This window comes from Meleagris gallopavo, chromosome 6 (assembly GCF_000146605.3).
Source record: "Meleagris gallopavo isolate NT-WF06-2002-E0010 breed Aviagen turkey brand Nicholas breeding stock chromosome 6, Turkey_5.1, whole genome shotgun sequence".
Taxonomy (NCBI): Eukaryota; Metazoa; Chordata; class Aves; order Galliformes; family Phasianidae; genus Meleagris; species Meleagris gallopavo.
In genome coordinates this window covers 46,641,179-46,666,500 of record NC_015016.2, presented here as the reverse complement: position 1 = coordinate 46,666,500, position 25,322 = coordinate 46,641,179, and the positions used below count along the sequence as shown (strand labels likewise).

Sequence of the window (25,322 nt, the reverse complement as noted above, 5' to 3'; positions counted from 1 at the left end):
AATATTGTTATTTTATCATCCTTCTAGCATTAAGGCTTTGCGTGCTTGTTTCCTACAAGTTATACATTTCCATTTATACTTCCTACAGCTGATTGGGTTTTAGCCAAGCGTCTTTCAAGAGGAGGTGCAATATGCTGCAGCAGTTTCTTTTACTGATAAACTTGTGATAAACTTAAATTTTTGTTCGGTAATTTAAGATAAGTATGTCTGGATGTAAAGACTTGTTGAAAGTGGGTGGAAACTCAGAAGTCCGTAGGAAAACAAAACAATAAAGGATGACAGTGTGAAGAGTAATTCTGGGCAGCCATGGTAGGCAGATATTATAATGCAAGAAATAGAGAAGTTGCCACTGATACTAGGAAAAAGTGGTAAAAGGCAAAGAAATGAAAAGTGAAATTGAAAGGCAGGATTTCTTGAAAAGGAAAAGATGACATTTCTAGTAGATGTGGAAAAGTTGCTGCATCATTGAGATCAAGGACATAAAAAAAATCTTTAAAAACAGTATTTTGCTGTTGGTGTATTATTCAGTATCCACGAGGGTAAAATACAGGCTTGCGTGTGATAGAGATTGGCTCATTATGAGGACTCGAGATGATGAAAAGCCAAATCTGATTTCAGGATGTGCCCCCAGCAATGATCCCTGCTGATATTGCAGGGGCAGCAACGGGCTGCTTGCTATGTGCATACAGGGAAGAAGGTGACATCCTCTTCTTAACGTCTGTTTTGTGTATCTCTTGAGGTTGGATATCTCTTAGGCTGGATAGGAGCACTGTAGAAGTCAGATCTTCCTGGGACCTGCCACCAGACTGCATATGAGCCCATCCATGGGTGCTTTGAAGAGAGAAGGAATGCTAGTAGGAAGAAAAGCTTTCTTCCATGCCATTGCTAAAGAAAAATATGCCAGACTCAATTACAGAAGTTTGCTTGTTTGCTAACAACAATCTGTTCTACTTTTGCTTCCTCTTTGTTTCTTTGTTTAGGTTGAATTCTCCTACCCTCCCCTGATGCCTGGAGAAGGACATGACAGCCACAGTTTACCAGAGGAATGGAAATATTTGCCATTTCTTGCCTTACCAGATGGTGCTCACAACTACCAGGAAGGTAAGAAACTTGAGAGGAAGTTGCATGTGTTGAGGCCTTCTACAAGCTTCTACTGTAACCGAAAAAAAACAACCCTCATATCTGAACAGTTGACCAACTATTCTCTTTGCTATTAGAGTTCTTGTACTTCTTGTTTAAACTGCAGAATAATTGATATAAAACTTTGGGGATTCAAATGAAAATAGATAATAAAGGTGTATCTCCTGCATGAAGAAATCAGATGTCAAAAATTCACTTTAGAGGTTACATTGTTCTAATGCAAAAGAAGGCTGCCAGCTTTCTTTTGAGCCATTATCTGAGGCATGAATTAACTCCTGAGTAAAACCTAATCCAGTTTTGAGGTAAGGAAAAAATGAAGCTCTACGATTAAGCTTTGTAACGTATGATGTACTCATTATAATCTGGTTCTTCCACTAACTTCTAGTGATTCTACAAGTCATTCTGTATGACATTTTGACGACTAGCAAATGTAAAAGGCAGGACCTTTAGTGTATTTGTCAGCAGAGTAGAAAGATATAGTGGTACTTTCACTGTGAAGCCACTCCCTAGCAGCCATAAGTGTCTCTCTGCTCCAGGTCATGATTTCTGTTCTCTTTCTGTGTTGCTAAGTATGTAATGAACGGTATGCTACATTCAAAGCTAGGAAAATTATATGTAGCCTCAGTTATCTGTTCCCTATTGGCTCAGCATCATCTCAATTAATGCTCAACTTTGAGCAGTTTCATTGCTGCACTAAGAGATTATCAACATGTGCTTTTGGCAAGAACAAAAAAGGCAAGATGTGACAACAAAATGGGTGTAGAGCCCTGTGGTTGTGGGTAAAAATGCACATGAACTTGAAATAAACAAATCTGCTTCAGATAAATTTCCTGTAAACATAAAATAACTGTTACTCCATTTCTATTTGAAATGGAGCTTTTAACTAACTCCCACTGACAGTTACATTTTTGCAAAGAGGATGGCATGGTACAGAAAATATCTCCACACTTATTCAAGGGAATAGTTTTATAATACACAATTCCTCTTCCCACTGGACTTGATACATAGGAAGTCATCTGTTCTGTTCAGTTTGTTAGAAGCATTTTACTTCCTTTGTGTTATTTGATTTCAGAACAGGTTTTATTCTACTTTTTGAAAGCCAAACAATCATAATATGTATTTTTCCTTTCCTTTACTTATGACTTAGCAACTTTTGGCAGTAGCAGCCAGGTGTATGTGTGTATATATACCTCATGGCATAAGCCTCACTCTTGCTGTTTTTTTTTTCTTTCACGTTACACTTGCACAGTGAAATGTTTTTGTGTTCTGGTGGACAGCAGGTTGAGGGAAGTGATCCTCTCCCTCTACTCTGCCCTGGTGAGGCCACATTTAGACAACTGTGTCCAGTTCTGGGCTCCTCAGTTCAAAATGATACAGATCTTCTAGAAGGAGTCCAGCAAGGAGTCCACCACAAAGATGATAAAGGACCTGGAGCATCTTCCACATGAGGAAAGGCTGAGAGACCAGGGTCTGTTCAGCCTGGGGAAAAGAAGACTGAGGGGGGATCTGATTAATGTTTGTAAATATTGAAAGGGAGGTAGGGGACAAATGGATGAGGCCAGGTTCTCCTCCCTGGTGTGTAGTGATAGGACAAGAAGTAATGGCCTAAAATGTGAATGCAGGAAGTTCCATACAAACATGCAGAATAAATTCTTTAGTGTAAGAGTGACAGGACTGCCCAGAGAGGTTGTGGAGTCCCCTTCTGTGGAGATATTCAAGACCTGTTTGGATGTCTACCCACGTGGCCTACTGTAGGGTCCCTGCTTTAGCAGGGGGGTGGACTCAGTGATCTCTTGAGATCCCTTCAACCCCTGTGATTCTGTGAATCCTACAACTGTGTGAATAAACAGCTTTTACTAGCATAGTAGTCCTGTGCCTTGTATCTACCTTAACAAGGTATCAGCAAATTCAACCTTTTAGCTGTGTATATCCTCCTTGTTTTGTTTTGTTTTCCTACCTTCATTGCAATTAACATCCTAATGGCATTGCAGTCTTGCTGTATGCACTGTCCCACCAGTTCTGTGGGCCTTGACTTCCAGTGCCTTGTCTTTATTCTTTTATACTGAATTGGAAAAGCTGTGTGGCTCTTGGTTTCAATGGTGCTTCTGTGCTGTCAACAGCTGCTTCTGAACATCTGTCAGTGGGCTTATAAAGGAGCTCGATTAGGGTAAATGTGAGGCTGCCATCAGAACATCCACATTAGCAATGCTGAAGCTTCTTCCACAAAGTACCATGCAATTTGGAAACTGTAATTTGGGTGCAAGCATAGCTTTATTGATAACTATTTTTTTCCCTCCCCAACATCTCAGAAAAGATATGCACCAGTATTTCAGCAGTGACTCTTTTATAAAGAAAGTAATGGTGATGAGAAAGCTACGCTTGTTAGTGACTTATGGGACATTCTTTTCTTTTTCACAGATACTGTGTTTTTCCATTTGCCACCAAGATGTGGGGACCGAACCACAGTATATGGTGTCTCTTGCTACAGGCAGATTGAAGCAAAGGTAACTTTCCAAGCTATGAAAAATATTACTGAAGTAATGGGCTTAATGCACTAATAATTCTGAAATTCAGTGGCTTGTATTAACATCAACATTCAATCTACATGATCAGTTTACTTTTAAAACTATCTATGAAAAAGGACACAGGAGGTAGCTACAGAACTTGAGAACAATTATTTCCTTTATGTCAGCAAGCATATTTTTATTTTTATTTTTATTTTATTTATTTATATTTTTTTGAAGCACCCAAGGCAATTGATAAATGTTTTGGTTGTTGAGAACTAATCCAGGCATTAGTCCCAAGTAGCAAAACTGACAGTCACCCAGGCTGCCAAGTCCTGTTGCCAGGAAGAAAGTCTCTTGGATGGAAGCAGTTTAAACTTCTCTAGTATGTGACTGAAGAATTTTAGAGTATCTATTGGGATCATGCAAATCTTCACGTACCTCCTTTGCCAAAAAAATGCTTGCATGGTAAATCAAAATCTTGCCATTCATTGTATGCAGCTCTATGTAGGCACCTACTGTTACTGAATTTTTAGCCATAAAGCTAGAAAAAACTGGTGAGAGCTACAGTGTGCATCTAATTTTCAAAAGTAGTAGTGGCAGTAGTCTACATAACTACAACTGAGATGTTATTACAGATTTCTTGAAAAATAAATAACAATCATTTCTTTTCAAGTGGCATGCCAAGAATCTGGAATGCCATGTGGACTTGAGAGCTAAATTAGTTTTGTATTCAGAAGATGGAAATTCTGTACTCTGTCTTTAGCACACCTTAGTTATATTTCACATTTCTATTTATGCTATAGGAGAAATTTTCCATGTGTAGGTTTTAATTCCGCTTCTTTTGAACTTAACATTGATTTTAGCATACTCACTATCTTTCCAGCCAGTCCTCATATTTATTCTGTGATTAATCTTGCTCTATTTAACTGTGCAATTATTTTAACATGGCTTTATTGTGTCTTGATTTCAAGTTTATACTGTTCACTAACGAACTAAAATGGTTGTTTAAATTGTACTCTGTGGAGAAAGTAGAATGCAAAACAGTGTGTGTTTCATATAACAACTTGAGCACCCTTTCCATCTGGCTTTCTGATGTGTGGGCTGCAATCCACACACTCACTGTTTGTGCAGTTAGAAGGATCACTGCTGCATTTCTGCCCTTACCCTTCCTAGTTTTGCTTTTAATTACCTTAGCTGTTTGGTCTGGCTGAGAATGGAGTTCCTTCTGGAGATAATACTTCCTTTATTTTATGGACGGCTTAGAGAAAATCCTTGAGTATAAAGTAAACTATTTCCAGGTGAAGACTTGGCAGCCCAGTTCATTTTCATAGATATTATTAGAGAAGAGCTAGCTGTTGTGGCTGCTTCTCTCCAGGTACATTGCCCTGCATTAAAAATGCCACTGCCTTTTCTGGGGCTGCTTCTGGGCTACTCCAGGACTATTTACTCATAGTAGTGCCTTTCAAACAGTCTTCTGCCTGTCATTACAGCTGTATTTGGATTTATGCTGTGCTCAGTGAGTTGACAACATAACTGCAGAATCTGTTACGACTGTAATAGGTAAAAAATGTGATTTGGGTATTCCACCACTGAAGGCAGGAAATCTTAGGATTTTGTTTGAATAGGGAATATGTGGCATCTTGACCTGTGAAACAGTTGTTTTTGAGAGTGTGTTTAGGTAAATATGCTGTTATACTTCTATTTCCTAGGCATTAAAAGTACGACAAGCAGACATCACCCGAGAAACAGTGCAGAAAAGTGTCTGTGTTCTCAGTCAGCTGGTAAGAGTGTTCAAATCTCAAAGCACTCCTAAGTAACGTGTTAAATATTATTTGTTTTCCATCCTTTTTTCTGGAACTTTTGGCTCTAAATATGTTATTTTTTAAATTGTTGCTGATTCTTAAGCACTACTAATTCTTCATATATAATAGGAGTTTGAATTTAGGTGTTATTATTGAGGGACTGCCTATTATCAGCCATGAAAGAGCTTTTAAGATGATCACAGAAATAGTATATTCTCCCTTTGAGGGGACTTCTTATTAGTTACTTAACAAAAGCTACTACTCCCCAGGCAGGGAGTGGAAATTTTCTTGCTTAAAGCTGAAGGAAGAGCTGCCATTGCAGCTGCATGAGCAGTGTTTTAAACAGGAAAGTACTTTTCTGGAAAGATATCCAGTGTTGGTATGGTGTATATAAGTGGAATCAAAATAGTTAATTATTCTAATAGTATAGTTAATTAATCAAAATCATTTAAAATGAGCACAGACAAAAGATGTTGTAAGTCAGCAACTAAGAATTCAGGTCTATCACTTTCCTTCCGTGAGCTGTGTGTGTAATAAAGTGATTGCAAGATTAGAATAGGAGAAAGCTGATGTTCAAAGCAACTGGACTGATTTATTTTTTTTACTTGATTTTCTTTCAAGCCTTTGTATGGGTTACTTCAGGCCAAGCTGCAGCTCATTACTCATGCGTATTTTGAAGAAAAAGACTTCTCGCAAATTTCAATTCTAAAGGTAACTTTTAAAGTAAAAACGATACGGAACAAAGCCTGCAGTGTATAGCTACAGACTTCAGTGTTTTTAATTAGGGGTTTTGCTCAGGTATTTCATTTTCATAGGTCATTCAGCTATTCAGCTCTTCCAATACCTTAGAGGACCTATATGACCCTCATGACAGATTACAAATTTGATATGTATTGAAATAGAAGAATGAGCATGATATTCAACCTGTATCCCCATTGACTCTTAATAAAATATGACTTTCTTTCTAGAGTAAGGCATGGAAATCCTTCAGTAAGACAATTTTTTTAATAGTGGATGTTGTACGACTGTGTACCATTAATGACCTCGTTTTATTTTTTCTGTGCGTGTGCTTTTGTTCATACTTTTACAGGAACTTTATGATCATATGAATAGTTCCTTGGGAGGGACTTTGTTAGAAGGGTCACAAGTTTATCTTGGTAAGTGGCTTTTTTGTGCAAGTGGCAGGGATAACATCGTGCTAATCAACGTGTTCCCTTCCTTAGCTGATTTGCTTATGTACATTAACAGATTAAGCATGGAGCTCAGTGTGCCTGCACAGTATTCTGTTACACTTTTCTTTATGGATTTAAATAAATGTCAAATAAGTGCAGTGTTGCTTTCATAATAGAAGTCAGTTGTGGGTTGAAAGTCATCATTCTACTTGACCTGTCAGTCTGACAAGCGTCTGCTTAGCTGTTTTTGGAAAACAGTACTTACTTAATTTATAGATGATGTTTTGGGATGCTAGATCTTTTGTCTGCTATTTGGGAAATCTCCTGTTTTATTCTGACTCTTATCTATGTTTTTAGAAAGCACAATGTGGGATTTAGTTTAGTGTTTCCAAAATGCTGTTGCAGCCATCATGAGTAACTCAGAGTGTGACTAATCCTGTTATTGTCTCCACTGTCATTTAATTATTTCACCTGCACAAAGGAGAGAAAGTACTCTGACCTCTGCTACTGAAATAACCAAGGTTCACATAGAATGCACAATGGGCATAACCCCTTCTCCTCCAAAAAGTTGACAGGAATTAATGTTAATATCTCTACTAGCTATAAAGTGGAGTAATTGCTGTTCCTTTGGTGTCTCAGGTCTATCTCCTCGGGATCTTGTTCTTCACTTTAGACACAAGGTAGGCTTTTTTTGCTAGGCTTATAAAATACAGCACTTATTTTGAGGAGTAAAATGCTTTTTGAAGAACTGAAAAATGAATGTCTAGACATACCTGAGCTAGAAGTGAGATTGTTCCTTAAGTATTTCTGGTTACAGTCTCTTGATTTTTCATTTCCACCTACAGATCTTCTGTAAAAGTAAGTTCCATAATGAGAACTTTTGTCTATCTTTTGGATTTCTTGTAGGTTTTTAGGTTTGTGTTACAATTCTTTAGTCCTGGCCCAAAGTGAAAGTGGTATCTCAATTATGGTTGTGCTTCTATTTCCTGTGCCTTGTCAAATAAATGTGATGGAAGAATACTGCTAAAGTCATCGCAGACACTTGGGATATTTTTCCCAATATGTAATTTTTGCAGCTCCTGCCACCAAACAAACTAGTAATTTCTCCCATTGGCTTTTCTTAATGGCTGTTGAAATTGAGTTTGTATCCTGTAACTAAGTTACAAATAGCATTTAAAGTCTGTAACTGAGAGGCTTCAAGGAAAGAAATTTGAGGTTCTGCATTTAATGATGTATATGTGCATGCTTAATACACGTTTGGGGTAGAATTTGTTTCACTTCATGTGTGTGCTGGTCATTGCCCCAGAAGTGTCTCCTTTTCTTTGGGTTTCAAGAGTATAGGCAGCTGGCTCTGATCTAGATGTCTTGTCTGTAGATGTCTAACATTAGGGAAGGTGAATGCTGTTCCTGGATAAGTTGTTTGGCTCAACTTATTTCTGTAATTTTGTAAAGGAATTTTTGTGTTTGTGCAATTTTTTTAAAAATTCTAGAATGGCACAATATGTTCTTCCTTCTTTATAAGCTTTGTATGATCTGAATTACCAATCATGAATTTTTTTTTTGCATGAGTTTCAAATGTCATTTCAAAGAGAGCTCTAGTGGAGAAAAGGTATTGAAACACTGGTTGGTTTTTGTTGTTCAGATTTGATCGTTTGACAGTTATGCAGAGAAATTTTCAATAGGATAAACTTGCATGGTAGTTTTGATAAATGGCACTGCCTCATTTACTGTGTTTTTCCTTTGTTTTTCAGGTCTTGATCCTTTTTAAATTGATTCTTCTAGAGAAGAAGGTATCATTTTGTAGGCTGGGGCAGATAACTGAAATAGAAACAGCTTATGTTTTTTTAAATATGAAAATATGTAGAACATACCAGCAAAAGTTAAAGGAAAAAAAAGTTAAAATGGTCTGGATTGATGATCAGCAATTTTACATACATGTGCAGATCAGGAAAGTATGCTCAAAGTAACTTCTGTGTGTTGCTGTATAAATTTGCTTCTGCTGCTGTTATATGCATACTCCACTTTTATTAGTAGCTGTGAAGTAAAATGCAATTAAATGTGAGTGGGAAAACTTAACATCTTATAGAAGACAAGAAAAGATGCATGGGATGCAAGTGTACTTATGCAAAGAAATGGATAGGAAATGTTGAGACCTAAAATGGAACATACAGCTTTACAGCTTACACTAAGTAGAAATTTTGTTCTGTTTTAAATAGACATACCAAAAGAAACCTGTGCAAGGAATGTCTTACAAACCTGAATTGTGTGGACAGCTGTAGGAGACAATGTAAAGAGTCATTTCTGTTAAGTCATGCAGAATTAAGAACGCAGATTTGTTTTAAAACAACCAACAAACGAACAAAAATCACTACTTAAAGTTTGCCTTGGGCTAAATAGATATTTGTTTTCTTGTCTTGGGGTATCCAGAGATAAACAGAAGAACTTTTAGTGATGAGTGTCTATAACTCCCAGACACTTTTTTTGCAGGGACTTTTTGTCTTAATGTTTAAACAGAATTAAAAGAACACTTTCAGTTCCCCCAATGCCATATTCTTTTCTGTGAGGAAACCTGGCTTCTTTAGAGTTGATGAGAAGGAACGTAGGAATTTCCCATTAACTGCAACTGGAAGGCTAGTAGGATCCAGTCTACAAACAGCAAGTAGCTGGGTCTGTGGCCTAGGGATCCTTACTAAGGCAGTGAATATGACCTTCTAAAACAGAAGTGTTTGAATAGAATGTAATTGCTACGTAGTGGGATTGCACATGTAAAAATGTATGTAATCAAGATGGAATAATGCAAGCTTTTTCCCTCAGGTCTCTTCAATACACTTTGTCTACAGTGTGTTTTTTTAAAGCCATATACAACATATATAATGTATGCACTCTTATGTATGTTTATATATATATGTAATATATAAAAAGTATGCATTTTTTCAGTTAAAATTTTAAGTATCTCTATTGATGTGCTTAAAAGCTGAAGTTGTAAGTATTTCATCATGACAATTCAGAACTTTTACTGAGCTACAATTTTTTGATCTGATTATCTGATCCTAGTGGGCTATTTTCTGAAGCTCAAACAAATCATAAATGCACAGAGTGAAGAAGAGAGAAGTTTTTCCAAGCTCCCCCTAAGCTCCACCGGGCAGACAACACTCGCTATTTCAAAAGGAGGCGTTTTGGTTTTCTGGCACTGCCTGTTTTCTGACAGATGTTAATGTTCAGAATGACTGGGGAAGTTTCTATGTTCGAAGACCTTAAATATAACGTGCAAGAAGCCTTGTACATTATAGTAATGCCAATTTTCCTTGAGCTGAAAAATGCCTCCCTTCCATGAACTGCTTTCCTGTAACTCCTGGCAATTTGGTTGATGCCTTTCCACAGGCGTTAGAAATGTTTTTGCTATTTGTTTTTTTTCACCTTACAGCTGTTACTGGGCTAGGAGAATTCTTAAATGATCACCACATGCAAGTTTCTGCTGCCAGGACCACCCAGTTTACAGATGTAAATGTTGTAGGTCATGTAATGTAGGGAGGAGTAAAGGAACGTGCACCTATGCAGATGGAAAGATGGCAGAGGGACTTGCTGGAACAAATACATAAAAGTATTAAAAGGCTTAAGTTGGCAGTCCATCCAAACTTAAGATAAGTTTAAGTAAATTTCCTGAAGACAAAGGGCTTCTTTACAGACTTAGTTATTTCTGTAGTCTTAAAAACAAGTTTTGCTACAAGTACATGGCATATGATAACATAAAACTGGAAGGGTGTTGTAGGATTCCTGCTGTAGTTTCTTGCTATTGCATTCTGTGTTTTTCATATTGACCAGCACCTGAAAAGAAGCTAGGAAGTTATAGTCTTAAGTACTTTTCACTAAAGTTAATGTTGATCATGTTTTCTATTTCTGTAAACTCAGGTTTTATCATAGGAAGATAAATGCATGCTGCAGTTATCCTAGATTTCACGTACCTTTCTTTTATTTTCATAGAGAGTTTTTTTGCCAGAATTCTGGAATGGAGATTATTTGGCCTCTTTGATCTATAAGAGACACTTTAATGCACTACAAATTAACAACAACTTATGTAGAGTGCCAGAAACAATTCCTGCCTGTTGTTTAATCAGATTTTTCTAAAGTTGATCCAGTCAGCATGCTGGATCGATAAGATTTCGTTCAGTCAGAAAAATCTGACTATGTGTTATGCCCACAGGCACACACATATAATGTATATGTTAGAAATATTATAAAGTACAAGTATACAATATGCATATTCAAATAGTTAATATGAGCTTTTGTAAGAGCTTTTGTGGGTGAGCTGAATTCCTTTTTTAAAGTAAATTCCTTTAACAGTTTGTGTTCTTTGTTGTCCTCAACTGTAATTTTGATTTATTATTTTTTTTAATTCTCTTTTGTCTACTTCCCCTCTGCTCTCTTGCCCTCTTTTTGTTCTTTTATTTTTTTTTTTAAATTTTTTCCCCTCCTCTTCTGCCACCAGGTGCTGTTTTATATTTCTCCAGTAAATAGATTGGTGGGAGCTCTGATGACTGTCCTGTCATTGTTTCCTGGTAAGAAGAGAACCTTGAACTTCTCAGTTGTTACAGTATGGTTGTATGTACCACCTTACATGGGGAACAAATTATATGAAAACAGAATTGTGTTGAAATGCTGCCTGAAAAACAGGATAACTTGTAGACTTATGTGTGTAGTGTGGACATACCTCCTAATGTTGTTTGCACTGTCTGAATTACTTCTTGTCTTTCATTAAAGCCACTGGATCTTCTTTATTAACTGTGGGTAACGTAGATGTGACTCTGAATTAGCCAAGTTCCTTAAAAATCAGAAATTTTCTGCGTGAACTTCTGAAAACAAAACAGATAAACTCATACATAACCTTACTAATTCTTAACTTACAACCAGTCTTCTCAAAACAAAAAGTTGAGGTAGGCCTCTTTTCTGAAAAGAGGGGTTTTTTTTTGTTTGGTGTTTCTGTTTGTTTGTTTTTTCTTTTTTCCCAAAGTAGTATAGAATATGTGATATGCTGACTTTAACCTGTGATGTCACTTTGTAGGTATGATTGAGCACGGTCTTACTGACAGCTCACACTATAGACCCAGAAAAAGTATATCCGAGGATGCTGGCTTGCAAGAAACTACACCGTGGTTAGATAACTCAACTTCTGTGTCTGCTGGTGGTACTTCAAACACAAGCTTGGGAACAGAGAAGGGAGGCAGGAAGATGGCAGGAAACCATTCGATGGAAGGTCAGAAAGCAAACATGCCTTTCTCCCAGTCAGAGAAGACTCATAATGGAGCTCAGTCCTCCAATGGTACTGTGCAACATTTGGAAGTTCCTTCCCGCACATCTCCAGAATCCTCTGAAAGTGACTGGGAGACCTTAGATCCTAGCATTTTGGAAGAGGCTGGTATGAAAGGAGAATGTGAAAAAGCAGCATCAGAACAGGTAGAAAATCGTCCAAGTGAATGCCTGAGCTCTGAAAGTCTTCCAATCACTGTGCAGCCCCAAGCAAACACAGGACACATGGTGCTTGTTCCAGGACTCATATCTGGGTTGGAAGAGGACCAGTATGGTATGCCATTGGCTATTTTTACAAAGGTAAATAGGTTGTTCATGATATCTGGTAACTCATAAGGACTTGTCTTTGTCAGAGTTGTCTTGTAATTTATGGTTAACTGAACTCCAAATATACATTAGGGGACTACAAAACGTGGAGGCATGGTCTCTGACAAGTGACTGCATGTTCATACGCAGGTGGAAAGCATGCTTGTGTGCCTAAGGGATGTGTGCACATGCGTTCCACTTCTCTTTCATACATATGCTTAGTACTATTTGCAATTCTACAAGATCGTCACCTCTCAACCCGGCATGGTTAATGAATGGTGTGTATCAGTAACTACTGTTTTCTTTTACTCTGGAGAATGGTTGATCTAATCTGTATGGGTTGAGATCAGAGTACTTAAGTGTTTAGATATGTTAATCCAAACTAATTATGAAAGCTGTATCTTATCTGTCACCTAAGCATGCTTTCCTTTTTTTTATGTGTATATTTTTTCACACTTCCTTGTATGATAACTATTCCTGGTTGTGTGTGGCTCTTCCCTGTGCAGAGTGCTGAACTGCTGAGCTTCAAGCTTTCACTAAAAAATGCCTAACTGAACTCCGGGTATTCAAAAGTTTCTTTAGGGGCTCTGATGGGCATTGTTAGTTAACGAGCAGTTTGTCTACTAGGGCTGGTTTTCTGTCTAAAATGGAAAAAAAATGCCTCCCTTTTAAGGGTAGCTTTGTTAGTAAGAGAAGATGGTATATCTTTTTGTTTTCTTTTTAATATGCTAATTGTTTAAGCAGATGATTGAGATGTATCTCTGCAAGTTGATGAGGTTACAGAGGCATTTCTTCCTTTGGAGACGTTTATTTGCATTTTCTTGCAGAACATTTTGTTTAATAATGGCACTTGAGCTTCTTGGAATACCTTTCATTGGTAACAGCACAAACAGAAGCCAAAGTGAGCAACTCAAATGTTATTTTCCCTATATTGCCTCAAGTCACTGCTAGAGAAGGGTTCTCAACACAGAACTACAGTCTGGTGTTTGTCTTCATGGTCTTATCTAAGCAACAGAATAGCCTGTAATTTGTGTTTAGTTTTAGTTCTATTGAAAATACTAGATTGAAAGTAAGAAGCAAGTGATTGATAGGAGGTCCTATGGGTGCAAACTTAGTTTGCTACTAAGCTCATAAAATGGAAAAGCAAACAATTTGAAGGAAGCTGGCATTTTGTATGTTTACCTTCTGTTCCACATAGGCACTTTTCATCTGAGTTCATCTGATGTAATTAAAACAGAAATGGTTCTACATCTCAAACCTACCAGAAAAATCTGATCATAAGTTATAGTTTAACTGCTTACTGGAAGTTGGAATCTTTTAGAGCTCTCTGAACATTTTTCTGCCATGCAATGGAAAGACTAACAAATCTGACAAGTGTGAAAAGGCAGAAATTCTGTGAGATGGTGCAAGAATGGATCCAGGTGCACCGCAGCACAGGGAAACATAGGTTGTGGTACTTGTTTCTTTAGTAGCAGCTCTGTAAGGTCTAAAACCCTTTTTTTTTTTTGTTTGTTTGAACATGTTCACTGAAATAAACACTGTTAGAGTTATACAGGAAGGTGAATTTTGGAACTGACGCTTGATCTTTTAAATATTGAATGATTTCTAATAGTTACTACTTAAAGTAGCAACTGTTGAAAAGCACTGGTTTCCTTTTCTTGCTTATTAAGCTGTATTTTCAAAAAAAAAAGTTTTATGTTGGTGATTCCATCTCAAAACACTGTTGCTCTTTCGACACGCACAGTTTGCTTTCAGTTGATTGTCATCTAGAAAGCCATCCTTGCATCCAATATAACAGAAGGGAGTAGCTGTGCTCCTTTCTTCCATATGTTTTCAGTTACTGTGTGATGAAGTACATGTGCTTTTTAATTCTGTCCAGTATACTGATAGCTCTTCTGGGTTACTACTAGTGAATAACCCACTCTTTGCCATCTGTAGCTGAACAGCTGGAATTAGGCTTGAGTGCTCAACTTCATGGTTTTGCTCCTCCTGTATTACAATTCTCCTTTTAAATAACTACAGCTGCTTCTCAGAAATCTCTGAATAACTCACCTCAGAGCCATGTAACTCTTCTTTGTAAGTGTTTTGGGTTGGTTTTTTTTTTTGTATATATTAAATTGGAGTGTAGAATACGAGATTTACATAAGCATGGAGTAGTTGAAGAGCGCGGCGCATTGCTTTCTATCCTGTTCTTTTAGAGCAGGCATGCGTGTGCCCATCAAAAACTGACTGCTGTCTCTGCACCTGGGAAATTTCCATCCTCCAAATGCAGACAGCAGTTATGTTTCTAATTCTCTGACACTGAGACACATCAAAAGACATCGTGGTATGCAAGCAGAGAGATGAATCTCTGTCTCCACTGAGTTCCCATCTCTTAACTAACCTGAGCCCTCATCAATTTATATTGCTTAATTCACTTGTAAACACACTTGATTCCATTCAATTTGTATGGTATTGTAGTTTCAGTCCTGAGACTTGAGGGCAGCACAACCTCTTGGAAAACTCACCAAGTGTGGAATCTGTTTGCTTTGCTTTGAAGATGTAATATTGTGAAATTATAGTAGCCAGAGTTGTCTGTACTGGGTTCAGTGTAATGGCTTTTATTAATTAGGGGAAAAAAAAATCTGAGTATGGACCAAAAAAAAAAAAAGGTTTGTCTTTGTATTAATCCTCTAAATGTCTGTGTTGCTTTAGGGATACCTTTGCTTGCCATACATGGCACTGCAGCAACATCATCTTCTGTCAGATGTGACGGTCCGCGGCTTTGTTGCGGGAGCCACCAATATCCTGTTCCGTCAGCAGAAACACCTGAGCGATGCAATTGTGGAAGTATGACTCTTTGTATTCAAGCTTCTTGAATTGAACAAGAAGGGGGGGAAAAAAAAATGTTGCGTTTTGAGTGTATAATTTCATGCCCAAATTTTGAATTACTTCTCTGTGGAATAAGAAATTCTGAAGTTTAGTTCATTTGTATCAGGGTAGGACGTAACTTTACCTGTGCAAAATCGTGTGTCTGTCTTGATGTTAGATATTGTATTTGAATTTGCAGATTATTTTTTTAAAACACTTATTTTGTCACTAGTGTAGTTCTACTTCTGAAGTCGTGGTTTTTTTCTCATGGCTTTGTAGTAAGGTATTCAAAAATCAGTGCCTGCAGTTAAGGAACAGTTGAGAATACAGCTTATTAACGTGGACTTTGGCTTGATTTCATCAACAGGGCAAACAATATCTAAGAAAGCACTGTGTCTGTTCTACTAAGTGAATACAACTATATTATCAAAATTTGATATCCTGAGATAGCTACGTGTTGGTAATCAACTTAATAAATTGAAATGAAAATCAGTGAGCCTCTAAGAAAACACACGTGAGCACCAAACTTCCTCTTCTAAATCTTGTCAAATGAGCAGGCTTTGCTATCTACTAAGAAGATTATCAGTTTCAGGTTGAATTAAAGCAATATCTGACACTGACAACTGTTCATTCAGAATTTCATTGGTCATTTGTTTCTTTTCTGTATTTGTTGAAACTGTTGGGTTTAGATTTAGGTAGGTTCTCAGTATGCTGTGCATGTAAGCAGTTGTATTTAGATAAATTTTTACCCTCGGAATTATTTCAAACAGATAGAAGATGCTCACGTACAAATCCACGATCCTGAACTTCGTAAGATCCTGAACCCTACAACAGCTGACCTAAGATTTGCAGATTACTTGGTGAAGCACGTAACTGAGAACAGAGATGATGTTTTCCTTGACGGCACCGGATGGGAAGGAGGAGATGAGTGGATCAGGGCTCAGTTCAGTGCTTATCTTCATGCACTGCTTGCTTCTGTGCTGCAACCAGGTAGAACAAATGCCTTGTCCAGGGCCTGAGATGAGGGTGGGTTTAAAAAGTATTTGCCCTCTTTTGTTACGTGTGTAGCCTGTCATTGACTATCCCTCTGCCTAAAGTTTCACTTTTAGGCTGTTGGTTTTTTGTTTTTTTGTTTTTTTTTCAGTTGTCCTTGACTCTCTTTGTTGTTCCTTGACAAGATTATTACTAATTCTTCACAGCCTTACAGACCTACTTTCTCTTTGACTATCTCCTTATTGATTTTAATTAAGCTTTCCTTATAAGTAGAATCATATAATGGCCTGGGTTTAAAAGGACCACAACGATCATCCAGTTTCAACCCCCCTGCTATGTATAGGATAAGACTTCTTACAAACTTGGATATCCTACAGACTTCGGTCAGTTTGGGGAACTAATTGGATTCAAGGAGGCATGAATTTAAGTGGCTGTTTTCAGGAAGTTTTACTAGTGTGTCCCATCCCTTTCCTGCTGCTGCTGTAGACTTGAGTAGGGATTCGCCTGAGCTGAAAATGTCAGCTTGAGGTTTTATCAGCATTTGTTCTCTGGAGCTCAACATCTTTGTCTCAACTCAGAGGGGATTCTCTGTGTTCTAGCCTCTCATGCATGAACGTAACTAAAATAATCAGTGGCTTATTTGTGGAAGCTTGCCTAGCACTAAGTCTGTTAACTTCATCCTCTTCATGATTGTTCTCCCTTAACACCAATTCAGTAACTCAGTTCCTGTTCTGTGGTATTTCTAAGAAACCATGGGGTTGACAACTTGAATTTAAAGTTTTGAAGATGCCAAGTTCTTTGGCAATGTCAGTATTGTAAGATGATTATGTGGTTGATAATGAAATGCTGGAACTTTCCTGAAATTTTACTGAACTGTCTGGCTCTAAAGTGGTTTCCCATAATCTGTATTTTAAAGGGGATGAAGGAGATGTTGTGATAAGTTTGTTCCCAGTAGCTTGCATTGCTGTTTTAGAGTGAATTTGAAATTTACTCAATTGGGATGAGTGTTAACACAGTACAGCAAACCATTTTCTATCTGATCAAAACTACTGTAGTCAGTTCCTATGTGGGGGATTTTTTTTTTTCTCCAGCTGAGCTCACTAAGAACTTTGTAAATTAATTAAAGGGAGAAAAAGATTGAGTTTATTATTATTATATTTTTTTTTTTGAGTTCTTGTTTTGTCCTGGCTTTGAGAGACTTAATAATAATAATTAAAAAAAAAGTAATTTAAACTTTTTGAAGGGCCATTTTGCAGAGCAAAGTATGATTGGATGAGAGTCTGGAAAATCTTAGCTTTTCTGCAGAAATACAGTTTTTCTTGTATTGCATCCATAAATGAATTGCTACAAGTTAACATCTTTATTTTAATTTCTTAGACAATGACAAGTCTTTGTCAGACTTTGGAACAGCCTTTGTAGCAGCCTGGAAAAATCTCACAACTACAGAGTATGGAATAGCAACAAGCATCCAGCTCTTGCAGAAGTACATTCCAGGTGAGAAACTGTGGGGATTTTTTTAGCATTTCATGTGAAATGCTCCTATTATGAGTAGTTAGGCACACAGTGTTCTGTAGAATCAGTGTCCTGCTTATTCCTGTTACAGAGCCCTGAGGGCTTTGTGACTCTGTGCAGTAAAAGATTCTGTGAATACAGAAATTGAAAATTTCTACTTTTCAGTGCCTTACTGTAATTCTGGGGTATGATTGTATGAAGAAAATTATATCCAGAGACAGGAGAAGTGAAACTTATTAACGTTAATTGCTGGCTATCACCAGCTGTAGAGAATTTGTCACTGTCTTCAGATGATTCTGCTTTTCATTAGTTACTTCCAAGTTTGCAAGGGAATGCATGGGGTTGTCACTGATAGGGATGGAGGGAAGCTGGCTAATTTATGTTGCATGTTCTGTTATTTTGGTTGTCTTGTGTGTATTTCCACTCCAAGATTAGATGATGCCAGTCTTGGTAACACTGTAGGCTCTGCATGTGTTTTGTTTAGCATGCATTTATATTGTACTGCAGGGAGCTTTGTTAGCTTTCATTCTTGCTTTGCCAGCTGACGTAGTCTGAAGAAAGTTGTTTTTCTTTAGACCTGCAAAGCTTTTTTGGTCAGCCTAAGGGATTCTTTTCCTTTTTCCATTCTTTGTCTTAACTGGAAGAAGCATCTGCCTTAATGTGAAAAGCAGGTTATTAATACCTGATGTGAAAATAGGAGGCAGCTTACACATGGATTGTAAGAAAGCTAAGACTGAACAATCAGTACTGCCTAGCCTTCTGGAAAGTGGTACAGTACCCCATCTGTAAGAGACTGATTATTTTTTGTAAGCTACAGGGACAGGTACAACCAGGAGTTGAAGTTGCTGTAGTATGGATTTATGGTAGAAAAATACTTAATGTTTTCTTGGGTTTTTCCTCCTCTCCTAGCCATCCATTTCAGGGACAATACTCTGTGTCAGACGTTAAATTAAGATTGTCACAGTAAGTATATACTAGTTTGATATGTATTTTTAAAAATGCACAGGCAAATATTAATAACAGCTGTTACAGTAATGGCCTAAACAAAATAATGGCTTAAGTTGGCCATGTACACAAAAGTGCGTTCAAAGTTCTCCTGTAAAAAATCACATGTGGTGAAGTTGTTAAGTTTTATATAAATGGGCTTATAGGCCTGAAGTGTGGACTTGAATGTTGCTGTTTAAAACTGAATAAATTTTACTTTCAAGTCATCACTCATGCAATGGAATTGATTTGCTTTTGGGTTTATCCTTTCCAAGTTAAGGAAGTGTCTTTTATTCTTTTGCATTTTTAACAGAAATATGAATTGTACTTGATAAAAAATTCTATGTTAGAGCAAGATGCAAAGCAAACTCTATTTGGAACAAAGAATAACGACTGTCAAGTAACACTGTTTTGTTTAAAGCTTCTAGATGTGGCTGAAACTTTCCAAAACCTTTGCAGATCTGATTCTGTAAAAGTATTTTGGTAAACATTTAGGAAATATATTAGCATTATGGGGCTTGATTTATTCATTTGCACACGCTTTGTAGATCTGTGTATGGATAGATATTCAAAATAAGTATTTTATTTACACCTGGAGTTCATCGGTCAGTTGACTAACAGTTGTCAGTATCTCTCCTGTTTAGTTCTGTGCAAAACAGTGAACGTGGGAAGAAGATTGGAAATGTGATGGTGTCTACCAGCCGAAATGTTGTGCAAACAGGAAAAGCTGTAGGTAAGAAATTTGTTCTAAACTGGTTTGAATCTAAGCAGTACCTTCTATTAAGGAAGCATCTTATATCTTAGTTTATTTTATTTTAATCCAAGACTACTTTATAATATTCATGCAAAACAGCAACTTTACCACTCAAAATGTTGCTCCGATTTGAGGCTCTGTGTGTTGCATAACAGTGAACTTAAACAGGAGCACCTTGCTCACATTGTCATTTTCCAGTGCAAGAGAATGGAAGATCACCAGTTGGAAAGTCCTACAGTTGCGTCTGTGGTTGCTTTGCCAGAAGTTACTCAGCTTGTTTTTTCATTCTGTAGAAGTCTTGCTGCTTTTTTTTTTTTTTTTTGCTACTGTGTACTCTGGCAAGGAACTCTTTTCAGCAGTAATCTAGCCAGCCTTCCAAGGAGAGGGACAGCATGGTCCATTTCCACTGAGCTTCTGCGTTCAAGTTCTTTTAATGTTTTCTGACACATTCTTCAAGCTTGAGTTTTGAATTCTAGAAATTCTAAATTGGGTAGCAAATGATTTGAATTCTTTTTTTTCTTTTTACTGGTAGTACTTTTTAAGAAGCTTAATAAAGGTAAAATTACACTGTTATTTTTTTGTTTTGTAATGCAGGTCAGTCGGTTGGAGGAGCCTTCACAAGTGCAAAATCAGCCATGTCATCATGGTTTTCCACTTTTACACAGTCAAACCAAAGCCTTGGGGACTAAGTGATGGCTTTGCCCAGTGCTGCTGAATATTTCAGGTGCAATGGTTTCTCTGAGCTGTAAAAGGACCGCTCCAAAAAGTAGGAGTGAATACTACCTATCCAGGACCAAAACAAGGCATATGTTGCTTTCAAGATGTGGAATGTTATTCAGTTTCACTAGAAGTATAGAATGGTGAGTGCCTCCATACGATGAGATGGCATTTGCTGGATATAGGTTATGTTTAAAATGACTACTTCAAATCTGAGCCTTTATAAAGACATTAGCAAACAAGGCTTGCTGCAAGCCAAACGTGTTTGACTTTAGATTTGTACATTTTCTTGGATGTTGAAGATATTTATGTAAAGTAGTTATATTTTTCGATCCAAGTAGCCAAACGGTTGTGAATCTTCTTTAGAAATAAGCAGAGTGTGACTACTGATTCATCTTTCAGGTTGGGTTAGAGAGCATGTCAGTAACAGTGATACGGGTGGAAGCCCAATAACGGCTCAAAGCCAGGTAGCACTTTGCTGGTTCCACCTGCAGAGTAGAATCAGCAGGGTGCAGAATAAGACTGGCTGACGTTTGAGTGTTTCTCCTTTTTCATCTATAGCCACACACAGTCTTTTGCATTAATCTCTCTAGCTCTCTTTGTGTCTGCAAGTCTGTGTAACAATTGCAAAATCACTCTCGTCTTGGTATTACACAGTAGGCCTTCGTAACGGAATGTTTTGGCAGTGTTTTACCCCAGGGTATGAACAGGATTCCAGCTGGAGAGATTTCTTCATGAAAAGTATTACAAAACAATACTCCAAAATTAGGATTGAATCATAGACAGTTTTCTGAGGTCTTGCTCTGTTAGGATATAATTACACCATCAATGTAATTATTATGTATATGAATACTAAGTATTAAAATTACCTAAGCTAGCACAGTAGCATACTGCGTATTTTTTTTGCCAGTGAAGTTATGAAGACTCTTCCAAACGAAGATTGGCTCTACAGATTTTTCTTTGCCTACTCAGGGAACATTCTATTTGGATAACTATTTTTTCTTAAGGAAAGTAACAGCAGAATTGAGGGAGTGACTGAAACAGTTCGGTTCTTATCCTTGCATGAAGGAATATAATAGTTTATATGAAGAGATGTGACATAATGTTGTACCTCATATGAAAGGTGCAGGCAGTGGCTTCTGTACGTGAACATGTTCCACATTGTATGTTTCATGCTCCTGAAACAGATGATTTGCTGTTAGTTGCAATGCATGTGCCTATTCCTTCTAACATCCCCACACGGCGACGTTTTCTGTGCTGCATTATCAGATATTCGAACTTCTCTGTACTGGAACGCTCTTAGTTGATTCCCTTATCAGTATCTTATCAGTTCTGCCATGCTTTTTTCTGGGGCCAAGGTTTCAAGTCGTGGTTATTTCTTACATTCCTCAAATAAAATAGCTGTATGTGAGATAAATTAGACGGTTCTAGTGTAATTTAACAGGTTCTAATTTCTTCAGGTGCACTGCAAAAGCTAGTAGAAAAGGCACAGCTGCATCTCATAGTTACTGTCCAACAGTGTAATTTTCAGTGTTATTGGTACAGTTAGCAATTCAAAAACAGAAAATCTGTTTTAAGGGGTTTATTAAGCTAAATATGTATGACAGCCACAGAAGACCTGAAAGTGTACAGCTGGCTCGAGTGGCTTCATTGGAGAAGGGCAAAAAATGCTCCTAAAGCTCTTCTACATCTCCTGCTTCTGAAATACATCTACAAAACTTTATCTATTGCTCCTGGACTCTATATGTATGTGTCTGTCTTCTAAAACTTCTGATGCTCTTCAATGTCCTACTCCACGACATTCATATCTTTTTAAAGATTATGAAATACCTGTAGGAAGACCTGTGGTGACATAAGAGTAAAGGTGCAGTTATTGGTGATGATTGTAGAGCCTTCTGATTCAGCATGCAGGTAAGAAAATAATGGCTTGCTTCTGTGATCTTTTTCCCCACCACTCTGGCTGTCTCTGTTGTGGACTCAAAAATACAACCAGGTTAAGAGCGTTTTCCTTTCTTGTTTCTCAACACAAGGTTGGATTAAGAAACTTGTGTTTATCTTCAGTGTTCTTAAGAATAAGCTTTCATGCTGGCAAGTTGAGTGGGGATAAAGCAGTGGGTGGAGATGAAGTGATCTTTGTAATAAGTTGTCTTCATTAATATGTATGTTTGCTCTTTGACACTTGTTTAAACGTACTTTTGGTCTGATAGCAGCCACTGACTTTCCTCTCAGTTGATGTAGTCCTCCTCTTAATTTAATGTTTGTGATCTCTTTACGTAAATCCAAAGTGAATGCAGGCTGTTTTCTTCCCCTGTTTTAAAGCATTATTACTTATTCGAAAAGATTTATGCAGTCAACTTCTATTTCAAAGACTCTGACATCTGTTTCTGCATAGCAAGAAATAGAGAGCACTAAATCAACTGGTGATATCACCTCTAATGAGAGTCAACTGTGAAGGTATTGTTACAGCTCAGTCACAATGTACATTGCAAAGGATTTCTGATGGTTAATGTACAGCATGAACTCACCTCTGGATAATCAAGTGTAACAATTCCCTCAACTTTCTGACATCAAAGGCATCAACCTCTGCCATTTGTAGGCTAGCAGTATTTGGGGAGCTGCCTACTGAGCATACATAGACACAAATCCCCCCAGATCCACTAGACTAAGTATTGTTGACCTAATATTTCAATTGGCTAAAATATTCACTGTTTTTCATCACTTTCATGTCATAACCTTAATTCTTGAGCACATCTGGCAGCACTTTCTTCAAATGTAACAATCAGTTATCATTTTCAGATTGCTCTTCTAGTCCATTGCATTTGCACATCTGTTTTAAGCACCTTGTAATGAAATCTAGTATTTTGTCTAAACAAGCTTCTTATTTCCATAGAAGTTATTGCTAAGCAGAGAAACTAAAGTGGCAGTATTTAATTGTAAAAGTGAAGGTGTGAATGCAGTTCTTAAACATAGAAACTATTACTTGATCATTGAAAAATAGAAGCAGTGGATTTGATTTTTCTCGTGCTGCTTGAAAATAAATACAATCAGCCTATTTAAAGCTGTGTCTGCTCCAAAAGCTGTGCTTTGAGGAGGGAATCCCACCAGAACTCACTGATTTTGATATTGATATCTGCACTGCCGATCCATTTGAGACTTGTCTTCTACTTAAACTGATTGTGGCTACTGCTTTTGCAAATGTAGGATAAGGACTCTGCCTGGTACCATGTTTACTGTTCATTGTGAATTTATTTAAAGTCTTCAGTAGGTCACAGGCATCTTGTGCATCAGTCAGAACTTCAGGTAGGGCTGTAATATTCTCAGCTATTTAGCCTCAAAGATTTAGTTTCAAAATGGTGCATGGTTCGTTGGGGTGATGAGATCTAGTCATAATGCAGAGCAAATAATTGCTGCACGTTTCTCTCTCTACAGTAGCAGCCTATTCATTAAAGATTGATTTTAAAACTTCTGCAGTTGCTGCAGCTGCACCAAGGTAAGAATGATTTGACAAGTTACTGCTTCCAGCTGGAAGAAACTAATTGAATAACATTCAGATGTGGATTAGATAAAGTTTCTGTTGGAAAAACTTGAATTTTATTATTATTTTTTTTTTTAATTCCCATATGCAAGTAGTTGGTCAAACATACTAAAAAAAATAAATTCACATCATCTTTTTGCAGCACAGTTGTACTTTGTTTAGCCTTTTAACAAGAAGAGTAACATGGAGAGAATTCATAAAAAGCAGAAATATGACATTGTTATGTAATAGGATGAAAGACAGAAGGAATTCCTTCGTGCTGTTTTTAGTCTTTAATTATTATAGTAAAAGAGAGAGAGCTTAAAAAAAAAAAAAATAGGCATAGAACTTTAGTTCTGTGATGTTTCTGTTCTTGTCCTGTTCTTTATCAAACACTACAAGTACCAGTAGGAGTCACAAACTGGGAGCTGGGTCACTTCTATTAGTGCAGTGTGGTGGTGGATTTAGTATGATTATCTTGTTCCCAATAAAGTGGTGTGATTCATGTGTATGACATGACACAGAGATAGCTTCATCTTGGCTGCAGCGATGTTAAGTCTAGCTGTTTTGTTGAGCTCTTTATTGCTGCTGGGATTGCAAATGATCTAACTGTAGGCGTTTGATAGAAAGTACAATTTTTGTTACTTCGTAGCCTTGATTTACTACAGTGATTACTCTGAAAGTAATGCCTCCTATATTTCCATGGAAACTACAACACAATTACACCATTTGGTAGAGCAGATTCTCAGCTACAAGGACTATTTTTCAGTGTAGTCACCACCATTAGCTGAGTTTTTGCCAGTGATGAACAAGGAAGGGCCTGCATGCTGCACTCATAAAAATCTGCACTTGCTGTGCTCACATCCACTGTTTGGTCTCCAAAAACGTACAGCAAGTGTTGGTGAATGTCAGTGGGTGCCATTTTTTCTGCAGGGAGAAATTGATTTCCACCCCTTTGCTAAGCTGAATGTACTGCCTAGCACAAACCTTTGCTGCTCTTGCAAGTTCATGCGTTTTGAACTGCATGACTGCCCAAGAACTGAAGACACTGCTTAAATTGTACAACTCCTGCATTTTTTTTTTAGAATTTACATCTACTTCAACCAAACCACAGGAGCTTACTTCTCTGTGTTAACGCACAGGCAGGAGGAGAGAAAAGTGCACACAGATACCTTCATTACTGACAGTGATTCATTACAGATTCATTATCCTTGTGCCCGCCCCATCTTTATCATAGGATGGCCTGGGTTGCAAAGGACCACAACGATCATCTGGTTTCAACCCCCTGCTGTGTGCAGGGTAGCCAACCAGCAGACCAGGCTGTGTGAAAAACTTCCTCTTTTCTTCCACGTCAAAGTTCCTGGCTTTATCAGCCTCTTCCATACCTGAATTTGGAGATGTGTGAAGATGTACAGATTTTCTGTGAACTGCCTCCCTGGATTTTATTCAGGCTGCTACTGTGTTCCTCCAGGTTGTAAGCTCTGCCTTGCTTTACAAGTTCTTGATCAATCTGCAGAAGTGATGTGGTAACAAATATGGAGCAGTGAAAGGAGAAATGATGTGAAGTACCAGGTAGAGTTTTAGAGCTTCTTTAAAAAAAATTACCAGTAATTGTTCATGAAAGTTAATTTACCCCTCTTCTGTTCTGTGTACAGTTTGACACATTTGGCTGCCCTAATTTTGACTATTCCCCTTAGAACAAAAATTAAGCTTTCAATTAGGCATGCAGTTAAACAACTGTAGAAATAAGTGGATGCACTAAAAATG

At 37.5% G+C, this 25,322-nt stretch overlaps 1 protein-coding gene across 1 annotated transcript in view; it reads left to right on the top strand.

The window, feature by feature from the left end:
* Positions 1–20,919, top strand: part of AVL9 (AVL9 cell migration associated) — a 35,145-nt gene extending 14,226 nt beyond the window's left edge. The window contains 16 exon segments of the mRNA XM_003207302.4: positions 981–1,101; positions 3,559–3,644; positions 5,357–5,428; positions 6,071–6,160; positions 6,540–6,606; positions 7,261–7,301; positions 8,373–8,411; positions 11,108–11,177; positions 11,681–12,225; positions 14,926–15,060; positions 15,852–16,071; positions 17,452–17,505; positions 17,508–17,568; positions 18,496–18,549; positions 19,215–19,303; positions 19,919–20,919. Of these exon segments, the coding sequence (XP_003207350.2) occupies positions 981–1,101; positions 3,559–3,644; positions 5,357–5,428; positions 6,071–6,160; positions 6,540–6,606; positions 7,261–7,301; positions 8,373–8,411; positions 11,108–11,177; positions 11,681–12,225; positions 14,926–15,060; positions 15,852–16,071; positions 17,452–17,505; positions 17,508–17,568; positions 18,496–18,549; positions 19,215–19,303; positions 19,919–20,013 (1,839 nt within the window). The 3' untranslated portion in view covers positions 20,014–20,919.
* Positions 20,920–25,322: the final 4,403 nt, after the last annotated feature.